This window comes from Stegodyphus dumicola, chromosome 5, assembly GCF_044657685.1.
Source record: "Stegodyphus dumicola isolate Sdum_Otavi_A_Nest chromosome 5, ASM4465768v1".
In the NCBI taxonomy this organism is placed as follows: domain Eukaryota; kingdom Metazoa; phylum Arthropoda; class Arachnida; order Araneae; family Eresidae; genus Stegodyphus; species Stegodyphus dumicola.
Window position 1 is genome coordinate 82,745,976 of NC_140772.1, and position 13,310 is coordinate 82,759,285.

The 13,310-nt window shown below is 30.0% G+C and overlaps 1 protein-coding gene across 1 annotated transcript in view; it reads right to left on the reverse strand.

Moving 5' to 3' along the window:
- Positions 1 to 13,310, reverse strand: part of Pus10 (Pseudouridine synthase 10) — a 65,153-nt gene that overhangs the window by 36,206 nt on the left and 15,637 nt on the right. The window contains exons 7-8 of the mRNA XM_085816807.1: positions 5,386 to 5,459; positions 572 to 783 (exon numbers count right to left, since the gene is read on the reverse strand). Coding sequence (XP_085672933.1) covers positions 572 to 783; positions 5,386 to 5,459 — 286 coding nt within the window. The remainder of the gene's footprint in view (positions 1 to 571; positions 784 to 5,385; positions 5,460 to 13,310) is intronic.

Genomic DNA, 13,310 nt, shown 5'->3' on the forward strand with positions numbered 1-13,310 from the left:
TTATTACTTCATCTTTAACAACATTTTGATCTATTTCTATACTGTGGTTTATAGCATATACCTTCTTCTTAAAATTCCTCATTCCATTCAACTTACAATTTTAACTATTTCGATTAATTATTAATTATGGTATGCATATATATATATATATATATGCATACCATAATTAATACTCATATGTATATATATATATATATATATATACATATGAGTTTGTGTATGTAGAATGGTCGAAATTACGGACTTTGTAGTGTTCCTCATCCCTTGTCTATGATAAAAACGTAGAGGAACCTAGTGAACTATGTAGCGACTTATCGCTAAATTCAAAGCAACTAAGACATAGACTTCAGAAAGGTTAAAATACCCTTTTATTCACTCGGATAAGAATAACATTTGGCCCCTTCTTGGGCTTACAGGAAAGCTTCTACTCGGGCTTTAACTCAGAATAAGAAATAAGAAACTAAACGAGACTTTTAAGGACCATATGAACCCCGTTTTATTAACATAAATACTCTAAGAGTAGTTAATTACACCTTACTTCAGCAACTCTGAATAATTCAAAGCAACTTACTATCAGCATAAATTCTTCTCTGCACAACATTAGTGATAAGTTCATTTACTGACGAATCCATTCTACGTTCACCGTCCACTATCCAAGGAGTCTGACTGAGCTCACGGGAATATTTATTATAGCGACCACCAAGGTAAAGAGGTGAACGAGTACACAATATATCATGAAAAATGCAGCTTTTGTCTGGAGGTGATGGAGGAAAAGTGAAAAGGCTAAAAAGAAAAAATGCTACATATATATATCTTTTATATAAGGTTAATTAAAAACATGCTTTTAGTCAACTAAAGTATTACTATTTGCATTACAGTCTTTGATCTGACTTAAAATTTAAAAAGAGCCATGACGATATATGCAAGAATATTATATCATTTCAATAAGATATTTTAATCATTTTATATCATTAAGTGTCTTCACACAATGATTTTTGGTTAAAAGAAGCATAAAATAAGCTTCGTTTTTAGGCAACCAGACCTTGCAACATCACAAAAATTTGTTTAAGGATTTTGCCTAAAAGTTCTAACTTTTGATATTTATGTTAACTTGAACTGATCAATCACAGTGAAGCAAACACAAACTGACATTCGGTTCACAGTTTTGATGAGTCGGCTGCACATTTATGCATGTGCAAGTTCATCTTTCTATTGGCTACTTCTTCAATATTATTACATAGGTGTAAATGGCCTTAATAACTTTTATGCCTCAGACCACAAAGCTTTATGACCAAATGCATTCAGATGAATAAAGCCACATGGACATTTTCATTAAAAATCAATTAATGTTAGAAAATTCGATAAAACACATAGTTCGGGCATGCAAATTTGTTTTTAATTAATTATTCCCATTTAATAAAATTTCAGTTTCACAAATACTTTTTAAAAAATTCTTTTAATTACCCCTACATAAAATTCAAAAAACTTCTCAGCCGAGCTTATTAGTAAAAATTAACATTCTTGAAGTAATTTTAGGTACCCCAAAACAAAGTTTATCTGATTTAAATATATTGAATTAAAAATCTACCAGAAAAATATAAAAGTTTTGTTTTATATACTAGAAATAACTAATTTTTTTAACACCTGACATCAGGAATTTTATTTTCCCCATGTGAAATTCAGACAAAACAGAAATCATAAGCATTTCACTAGTAAGAAATACTTGTTGCAAGTCTTGTGCAGAAACAATCCTGTAAGAAAATGCAGTTACTTAAGTGTTTTCTTTATCTAATAAGTGCAAATGTTATGTAGCATTACTTGGTCACAAAATAATATCATAATAAATTTTAGCCCCTTCTATTGTTTGGGATTACTACCTTAAATAGCTCATTTGAAGTATATGAGTCATGTTCTGTCTTGAAATCTTGACGAATATTTTTTCAGCTAGTAAGCCTATCGTAAATATTCTCAGATAAATCATAATTTATCAACTGGTTGTACTATAAATTGTTTTAATTTTTGCAGTGCTTCTTATTGCCTTGTAATATAATGTGATTTCATGATGCCCTTTAGATTAGTTAGACCCAAGTTGTTTTCCATTGTATCTTGTTTTAGTTGTGTCAGTTCTTTAACTTTTTAGTGATAGTCTTGATTTTTTTTAAAGCAACTCATAACAGATAATTTCTATATCACACCAAACACAGAGCTTTATTTTCTTTAGATGAATGCCTATTTCCAGCATTTAGGCCTTATCTTTACCAATCCATTGTATTTTTTTTATTACATAAAACATGTAGATTTTTTTTTGGGGGGGGGGAGGGTTAGGAGGTTAGTAATTCTATTCTACTGAGAAATAGTTCCTTTTTAACTATGGATGTAAAAATGGCATACTTTCATTTGCAGTTTCAAATTCATCTCTAACAATATGTGCAGAATCCATTGATGCAATTAACAAATCTTTCAGTTTGCAAACTCCAATGGAATGTTGAATAAATTGATTGCAGCTACTCAGATATTAGATATAATAAAAAGTCACGATTTTTCACTGTTGCTGCATATAAGGTAAAAACTACATTAATTATGTAATAGCCTGATTTTAAAAAATATTACTCCAAAACAAAGAGTTAAGACAGACATGCAGAACAGTTTTTCAAACTAATGGACTGGATTAGGGGCAAAATCACAAGAAAAATAAAGTACCATCTCACTTTTGACTAACAACACCTAACGGACTCTCAATCACCTATAGACTGTAGAATGGTTTGACTGTGGTTGCTCAGATATTAGATATAATAAAAAATTGGAATTTTTCACTGTTGCTACATGTAAGGTAAAAAGCTGCATTATTTACATCAGGGTTTCTTAAACTTTTTTCAGTTTTTATCACTGAGATTTTTTCACGATCCCCAAGGACCCCTTCTTTAAAAAAATTTTGTGGGACCCCATAAGTATTTTGCAAATCTGACACATGTGTGAGTGAAACTGTCAATTTTTTTCACTTCTACTGTAATATACTATTGCAGTTTTAGGTCATTAACTTTAACTTCTAATTTTAAGACATAGAATAATGTGTAAATTTTACATAAGTAACAGATGAAATAACAGCGTCACATGCAAAGCAAGGAAACTGAAATTTTATATTATAAAAAAAAATGTGTTGAAACGTTTTTTTTTTTTTTTTTTTTTTTTTTTTTTTTTTTTTCTTTCTTTCTTTCTTTTCTTGTATTATCTATCTTTGTCTATTTTCAGATACATCGAGTAAAAATATATGATAATTGTAAAATTATTATAATAAGTCAAAGAAATATGAAAAGTGTTACAATTTTTGGCGACCCCCTGCTGTAGGTCTCACGAACCACAGTTTAAGAAACCCTGACTTACATAATGACCTAATACTAATTTTTAAAAAATTACTGCACAGAACATAGAAGCAATGACAGAATGCAGAGGCAACTTTTTAAACATATGGATTGGATTAGTAACTTAGAACAAAAAAAAAAAAAAAAAGAGAGAGAGAGAAATAAGTATTATTCCACTTTAGACTGAAAATTGGAAATATTTAATTAAAAAAAAAAAAAAAAGGTTTGGTTGGTTTGGTTTATTTAATTATGGCAAAGCACACTAGGGCTATTTGCCTAAGGGGAGGGAGGCCTTCGTGGAGGACTTTCTAAGGGAAACTGGCTCGTATACACGTTACACATGGGGAAAACGTTTGCGAGATTCGAATCTCGGACCGAACTACCAGTAAAAAAAAAGTATTTAATTATATGTCTTTAAAAAAGTTGGAAAGCAAACACACCGTTGCAACAAATTAGTACTATGAGTTATTTAATACAGTACAATGTCAAAGATCCAGACTCGTCAGGACTTCAGTGATTCCAGATTTGGGATTTTTCCGGGTATTAGATCACCAGTTTAAATCTTGTAAGATGGCATGTAGAAATTATGCAATTAAAAATATGAAATCGTGATTTATGATCTAAAGGTTATCAAAATTTTAAAAAAGCTTAATATTTATTCTTTATTTTATTAAACCTTTCTTTTAATGTAGTTGTTTAAGCTGCAACCATTTTTTATGCTAATATTTTCTCTTTAATTCTGTGGACAGACAAAATTTCTTGTTCAGTCATGAAGTTTCATTGTTCAAGTTCTGTAATTGTTGTGGAAAGAATTCCGACTAACTTGTCAATCAAAATTTTTTCATTTTCAGTAACCTTTCTGTCACTTCTTTTAATTAGTGCCAAAGTGAAATTAAGAATCGAGACTTTCCACATGTTTTATTATGGAGGGGGAAAAAATCAAATGCACATGCGTAAAGCATTAAAGAAAAAAAAAGGGTTGTTGGTGTCTTTGAGGTCCGGATTTTAGATCATTCTAGATACTGGACATCTGAGTCTCAGACTTTGTACTGTAATTTAGATTTTTAAAACAATTATTGGGAGTACAAATAGGTTCCCCCATTTGACAAAAAATACTGTCACCAGTAAGTTATTGTTAAAATTGTCTGATGTAAAAAACCAAATCGTAAGGTTGGACATCTGCTAACAGCATAACCTTGAAATACTAGCGATTTTTAAAAGGAATGTGTCACATTCATTTTTTTACAAATTTTCACAAATTTTACACGTTCTTTTTATTATATTAGATTTTTTATGAAAAAGAAAGCAAAATAAAATAGTTCTTTATGATAAATTAAGTAGGAACACAAATAATGAAAATTAAAAATGATAATACTTTTGTATACTATTAACTTCATTATGGTACAGAAAGACTTTATAAAAGTAGCATTAAACTTCATGTTTCTTACGTTAACTGAAAAACAATAAAAGAAAAGCCTCTCAACAACAATTAATTAAAAGCTGATGTTAAGCGCAAAACTTTGGCCATTTTATTATAGAACATAATCATCATATCTCTGTACTGACACACCAAATAAATAATTTATTATTTAAGCAACTTAATGAATTCAACTTGTTTTGAAAGATTTTTTTTTAATTAAGTATAGAAAGAAAGTAAACCCCAGATGCAATTAGCAGTAATTACAAACAAAAATATGGTCAGAGCAAGAATTGTGTGTCCATGATTTTTAATTCCCTTATAAAATATATAAGCAGAATGCTATCTGTGAAATATTTGAAGCTGTGACTACATACATTATATAAACTTTATAAATAATAAAGGTTAATAATATACAATTCTATAAAATAACTTTAGAATTCTTTATTCTCATCATATACTTTTCAAGGTGTAAATCTTTCAAAGAATTTCAAACCGAAGGTTAAACATACTTTTAAAAATATAACATTATCACAGAATTTGCTAAAATCGACTAAAAGTAGAACAAGTAGAAAAAAATATATTGCACGTATTACCACATTTGCTAACCTATTGATTTCTGAAGATACTAGTTCTACTGCTTTTAATATAGCTGCCCTTGTGTAGATTTCTTCTTCAGTTGCCTAAAATTAGATGGAAAATTAGTAAGTGTTTTATGAAAAGGGTAGAAACACATGTCAGAAAATAATTACAGAATGTTTTCAAAGCAACAACAAAGTTTTATTAAATAGCAATATGCAATTATTTCTGTCAACTGCATTTGAAAGAACGCTGTATTTACATATAAAGAAAGGCCGCAGCTTTTTACCCAAAATTATGATGTGGTCTATACATGAGATAATGAATAATTTTAAAACAATATATTATCATTAACTATCTTAAGAATAGAAATTAACATCCTAATTTGAAACTAAAAGCATTGTTTTTGTTTTTCACTTGAAACTTCATTATCACAACCTGCACTACTCTCAGTACTCCAAGATACACTTCACCATCTTCTGAGCCATTCACAGTCTTGAAAATGGCTGTAACCCTAAAATTTTTAGATACCATTTTTTCTGGTACTAACTGCCATAAAGCCACACTTCATTTATATATTTGTGACAAGGACAGATTCCTTAGCTCCCTGCCTCACAGCATGTCCATAATATTCCACTGCCAATCACAGTAAAAACATCGAAGAGAAGCCTTTCTCTTAACTCATTTTCTTTTACACACTTTTGGACAAATAACTTCAGAAAATGTCAATGTCAAATGCAGATTACCGATATAACAGTACAGCTGGGCTTCGAAACCACACTGACTCCAGTCAATCCCAGAGTTAGGCATGATCTGTGCCATGATCTTGAACTCGCACCTATATTCCAGATGATAATTTTTCGTTCAGCAAGGCTTTTACATTTAAAAATGACATAAATTGGCTGCTTATTTCTGTTATAAACAGCATTACAGTACAATGCAGCTGCTTTTCTGCTCCCACTGTTCACACAAAAGCTATTTTTTCACCCGCCTGATTGACTCTACTGTTATTTAGCAAGAAAAAAGCAGTTCTGCCAGCATTGCCTACTACATCATAGTCAAGTATCTTTCTTAAGCCATGGGCAGTTTCTTTTGGTAGATATTAGGAAGTTGCTATGCCACAGAAGTTCAACATTAAACTATGAACTCATGTCATGGTATAAAATATTTTGTTTGTCTTGACATAACTTTTCTCAAATTCATTTTGGGAATTTCCATAGTTTGAACTATCCTTCCAGTTTTGAGTTGAATTATTTTAACAGATACTGAAGATACATTTGCCTGAATTTCATGAACATATCTTGACAGATCTGCTTTTAAGTCAGGGCAGTTAGCTGACTTTCCACAAAACTATTGCCAATTTTATGATGTTTTCTTAAGCATGCAACTTGTTTGAACTCACTGCTTCATAAAGTTTCTGTCCGTATCAAACTATTTTCCTGCTGCTTGATTTCATTCTTCCTGTGCATAATGCACCATTTGAATTTAAATATCACAGTATAATTTATTCTCACTCAAACCATGTGTGACACATATTTAATACGCACATAACAATAATCAATAGCTGTCACACCATCCCTTTGTTTAGAATTGGTGCTGAGATATTTCTTTACAGCTGGTTTTCTATTCTTATCCCTAGGCAGAATTCTAAGATCATTATTTTTTCCAAATATATCAGATTTGGCTTATACAGGCATATGGTCTATGCACATGTATAAAGGGACAGTGGATGATGATTTTAGCAAAAATCGACCAAAAATTGGGAAATAAAAATTTCATATAATAATATTCTACGGTTTTAACTCTATCATCTACAAAAAACCACTTGTATGTAAAATTATTTTTAAAGAAGTTATAAGCATTTGAATACGTTTGTTTACCTTTTTGCAACATTTAAAGGGATATTTATATGTCAATAAAAAGGTTAACAAACATTTGAGAAACATTATTTTAATTTCCACGACAATATTTTTTACTATTAGTAAGATATAAATGTGTAAGATATGAAGACTGCAATTTATGCAAGTTTATTTCATGGATGACTTACCAAGCCAGTATAAATACCCAAACAGGTGTCATATCTGTTTCTTTTTTTTTTTTTTTTTTTTTTTTAAGCGTAGCATTGCTAAAAATATAAAACCTAAATCTCATTCAGTGATGAAAAAAAATTAACAGTAAATGTTTTATCCAAAATACTGCCAATGTATCAATGACTAACCAGTAATCAGCTTTTAGCATGTTGCATATCTGGAAAAATACAAAACATTAACGAGAGTTTACATAGTGCCATTTGGAAGAATTGCTCAAAGGAAACATTTGTATTGAAAACAGACTTGAAATAGCTGTTATCACAGCAATTAGTGACCTCAATTTTGAGTTTCTAAATACTTTAGGTATGAAAGAGCATTAATGTTCAGTATCTATTGGACAAAGGCAAGATAAACGTCATATACATCAAAGCAAAAAGAGGGATTCGACTGGATACAAGAAAAGCACTGAAAAGAATTACCAAAAAAAAAAAAAAAAACTGGGTAAAGTAGATAAAGATAATGAAAATGTAAATAAGGAAGGGGAAACATATGGTGCAGGACGTTTTTAAAGTGATTCTTAGTTTAAAAAAAAAGTATTTGGTTGAATTTAATGAAAGTGTTCGAGAAAATTTCTAAAATAATATTAAATATTTCTTAACATTCCATGATTTTATTAGTAGAAACATTATTTATACATATGTAAAACAATATTAAAATATTTTATATTAAATAAAATCATATACTAGGACATACTGAGAAGTCATAATGAAATTTTCACATTTATTTCATCTTTTATGTTCAATAAATTTATTTTTTATGTTTTTTTTTTTTATGTTCAAAATGACTGTAATTTGTAATTCAGATTCCTATTTATACATGTAACAAAACTTAGTATGCATTTTTGAGTATGAATTCATTATGGGGATAAAAGTCCAATTAAACTGTATTAAAGTGGGAAATTTTGTCCAAAATTTAGGTGTATGTGAAAGAAATATTAATTAAAAACTAACATTTTACGCAATTCACTAAATGATACTAAGTTGTGTTTGCAATGCATTTTCAATAAAAATAAAGCAAAAATAACAAGAAACAGAAAAACTGTGTAAAGTAGATAAAGATAATGAAAAAATAAAATAAATTTAATAAAAAAATTAAGTTGCATGGAGCATTTTGAAAAAAATTTAAAAACTCAAAAGAAATTTTTTTAAAAATTAAATTGAGTACTTTTCTGTTTCGCCGGCACAGGCAATAAAGTCGTCAATAATGGCACAACTGATGCTGAAAGGAATATCCTCGCTGGTAACCTTTTATGTCTTATTTTCAAAACAAGTCGCAGCCATTTCTTAATCAGATTGATTGTTTCTTTCAATATTGGCATACAGTTACATAAAATTTTTACCAGATAGTTCAATTTTATGCCCTAAGGCCATTCGCAGGCAGTAATTAAGTCAATAAGGATGAAATCACACTGCTCACCCAATAGCAAAAATATAGAAAAGGCCAAGTCAAGGGTTAAATTCATCAGTTCTAATGAGAATTCACTAGCGAAGTAAAGCACTGCGGTTTTACATAATTTCTGAATAAGCTATTCATAAGACTTGAAATAATTCTTGCATTTAAATTTGTATTCCAAATTAAAATTTAAATTAATGTAGATAATTACTGAGAGAATTAGATATTTGTAGTGTAGTTTACATGAGATCAGATCACTTGGGGTCGCGTGATATGAACCGGCGAATCAGGATGTTTTACTATGAAAGCATAGTAAATTCTTAAATTGTATTTTTAAAAATTTATTGGCTTTTTTACAAAATTTTAAACGACATTAAAAAAAATAAAATAAAAAATTAAAATAAAATTTCTTGAAACTAACATTTGTCTACATTTTTTATGTGTATACTGTGTGCTGTCACCAATAAAGTCTGCTTGGCGAGATTTGCATCGACGAAAGGGAAAAGTACCTTAAATTGCAATGATCCAGAAATTTTTTTCAAAGATATTTGATATAACTATAGTAAAATATACATGCATGCAAAGTTTCATAACTCTATGACAATAATTTTAAAAAAGTATTTGAACGTCCACCGTCCCCTTAAAGGGAATATCTACTAGAAGAAGTTGTTTCAAACATCATGGCACAATGCATGGTGCTTAACTACAACATATTGTGAATTACTGTAAAAAAAAAATTCAAACTACTCATACACTAATATTTAATTTAGCTTTTGCCATACAGGGTAAAATTGTCTGGAACTGATAAATATTAATTCAATTAAGAACATTTTTTATTTATTAAAATAATATAAAGTATATACTTAAAAATAAAATAACAAAACACCAAGAAAAAATTTAAAACTTTCACAAAAGCTGTTTTTTAGAAATATCACAAAACGTTTATAAAATGCAATTATCTTTAAATATGACATTTAGGGAGGCAGAAAAGACTATTCATGCAAGGCAAGGTCAAATAATGGGAGCATTTTCCTAATAAATCCGATGACAAAATTACTACCTTTGCTGCTGATTTTACTGATGTTTCTGTGACAAGCATAAATCGCATGAAATCCGAACAGAAAGAAAGTGGTGGATTTTTGACACCAGGGAAAAATTGTCGACAAAAGTCAGTACACACAACCCGAATCAAACGACATGATGAGTTAACTTTAGCAACAATACGAAGAAAATTTCATCATTTCTTTTTACAAAATAAGCTGTGAAAAGGTTATTCTAGCCTTGTATGTGTTCTTAAGCTAGAATGTTGAGAGATATATCGTAATCATATTGTGTGATTGAGAAGGCACAGTATTACCAGATAACCTTCCCAAGAATATTCTACGCTGGCGACTTTACTTTTATATAGAGTCAAGTAAAAACAAACCACACAAAATAGCTAGATATCTATAGCTTCTCACTTTTTTTAGAAGACTAAATGTCTTGGTTCAATTAATTATGAAGCTTTTGAAATATTTTGCGGTGCTCCTGTGAAGAGGCCGTGGTTCCTCAGAATGCCGCGGCACACAGTTTGGAAACCACTGCAGTAGACCATTCCAGTACAGCATCCACAAGCATTCAGCGATCCAATTCATAAAGCATTCACAAGCAAATCCAACTTTTAAAGATTTTCTTTCTTTTCTTTTTGTTTGATAGAATTAGTACAATATTATTATATTTTATATGTTTTTGAATAATATTATCAAGTTTTTTACTAATAAAAAATAAAATAATTACATTTGGATGTTCATCGGTTAAGTTTACTAATCACTTTGTAAAAAGGAATGAAATAAATTAATTACTTTCTTTTGGACATTGAGTAGTTTTAGTTTACCATTACGCATATATATATTTTAAGTGCATAAGAGCTGCACCACACATCTGCAAGAGGCACACTATGGCCACCTACATGGTATAACTACACTAATGTAAACAATTACCATTAATTATAAAATTGAATAATACTGAACTGATTATTTGGCAACAAGTTACAATACACCATACTCCATACTTCCGAGTGCAATAACTTTTCAAGAAATAAGTGTGGATTTGGGGATGACCAATATTCCATGTTCTGATTGCTGACATAGCCACTATTTTTTCTCTAATGAAAACATTATCAAGCTTACTCAGTTCATTTTGGTACAAATAAAGTTGCAAAAACGTATGCAGAAATACCATTATTTCTGAAAATTAAATTATGGCAATTAAAGTAAGATTATACAGATACAGGTGCATTTTTTTTTTCAGAGTGCATGCTATCATAAGACAAATCTTATACACAGTTCTCAAATTTCTGGTTTTCAAATGTGCCATTTTACTCGATATTGCCTTTAATTTTTAAAGGCAATAATTTCACTGTTTAAAAGACACTTGGCCATCCACTTCACTTTCTATCAAACATACTTTCTAATGCTTGAAAATGTTTTAAGGGAAAAATCATAATCATAACTCTCTTGCCATATGATGGGTACAACATCTTTTTATTAATCAAAAGAATTTTCTGATATTTTTTCATAAGATCAATAAACAACAATGAATACACACATTTATTGGAGGTTAAGACAAGACTCAGCATTGCCTTAGCATCTCCAATAATTGTTAACAGGCATGTTATTTTTACTCAAAATATACACAGGCTCTAGGAAAGAGACAATTTATATGAGACAAAATAATAATAACATTAAATGAAACAAAGAAGATTTTCAAAAATGATAAATAATCATGCAAAATATTCTCTACTGCTATTTTCCAACCAAATTTCTAAATAAGAAATCATACAATACCTTCTACTATTTATTATTCTACTATAAGGCATGACTTTTGGATCACTCTTTTTAAATGTAATAGCAAATTTATAGAAAATATGACATTTAGATGAAATATTAAAAAGAAATGCATAGATATGAAAAATCACAATTTTTTGCTTTAGAGATTACTAAACAGAATCTGTTTAACGATGAAGATTAAAAGCAGCATTTGCATACTAACCACTAGTGGGAACTTCAGCTGCTGCCAAAGTATGGTACAGTCAAAAGTCGTTAATTCGGACACCCATAATCCGGAATAATCTATAATCCGGACTTCAAAGCTAAAATTTTTCTGCACATGCGCCGCGTTGATGCATGCGCATAGGCGTTTAGGCATGCGCGCAAGACCTTTACGACTGTGCATATGCATCTGCGCTTGCGCAGAATACGTTTTCGCGTGCGCGTTTAATGTATAACGGACGGTATAAGCTAAAATTATCTAATTATCTATTTCAATTAATATTGATGATTGCGTTGTTCCTTAATCTTCGAATTGGATCCAGCTTATTATTTTTTGCAGACTGTAAGAGCAATTTTATAAAAGTAAGCTTGAACTTTCGATTATGTCAAATAGAATTTCCGTTGCTGGAGCTCCCAAAGGATCTAGAAAATGAAAGTATATTTCGATGTCTATCAAACAAAAAAGAATTGCTACAAAAAATGGATAAAGACATATCCTTTGTTTATCTAACCGTTCCGAAATCTGTTTATCAATTTCACGCTGCTCTGCGTGGGGAAGGGGGGACGTCGCGGCACGCAATGAACTGGAAGTTGATCTGTCAGCACTATCGTTATCTTCAGGCAGATGTTTTTATTTTATTCGGCTTATAATTCTTTACTAAATGTAGTATTTAATCTCGATGTACTCTGATATAATTTAAATCAAATTCCTCGTCATTATAAATATCACGAATACAAATCAAATAGTTTTCTGGTTGCAATTTTCTAATTTCGGCTATGCGTAAGGTATGCTTTACGCATGCGCGCATTGAAAGAAATGTTTAATAAAGTAAACAAATAAATATTAAGCTTTTTTTTTTTTGTAAATTTTGATACCCTTTAGATCATAATTGCTCATTATTTTATAAATTACGGTTTCATATTTTTACTGCATGCCATCTTACCAGATTTAAACTGATGATCTATAATCCGGAAAAATCGATAATCCGGAATCGCCAAAGTCCTGACGATTCCAGATTAAAAACTTTTGACTGTATTAACACTAGTTGAATGTTCTCATACCTTACCACGTTATTGTATATTAACACTGGCTGCATGTTCTTGTATCCCACTGCGTAATCATATATTAGGACCCTGCTGCTCTTGTCGCATGTTCTTATATTATTAATTTTAATGAGGTTTTTGAATTTGCACCGTTTGTTTAAAAAAATATTTAGTGCTTTTTCTTTTCTTTTGGTGTGTGTGAATATGATGTTCGCAATCTTTAATTTACCAAATAATGAGATGGATTCAATATCATTTTTTCAAGAAAGAGGTCTTTTATTTGACAAAAAAGTATATGAAAATTGGCCACTACATGAAATTTCATGTTAACAATAAAACCCTTTGCAACTGCAGTGTTAAAAATTGAAAAAGGAAGAAGGACCTCCATGTCGAAAATTGG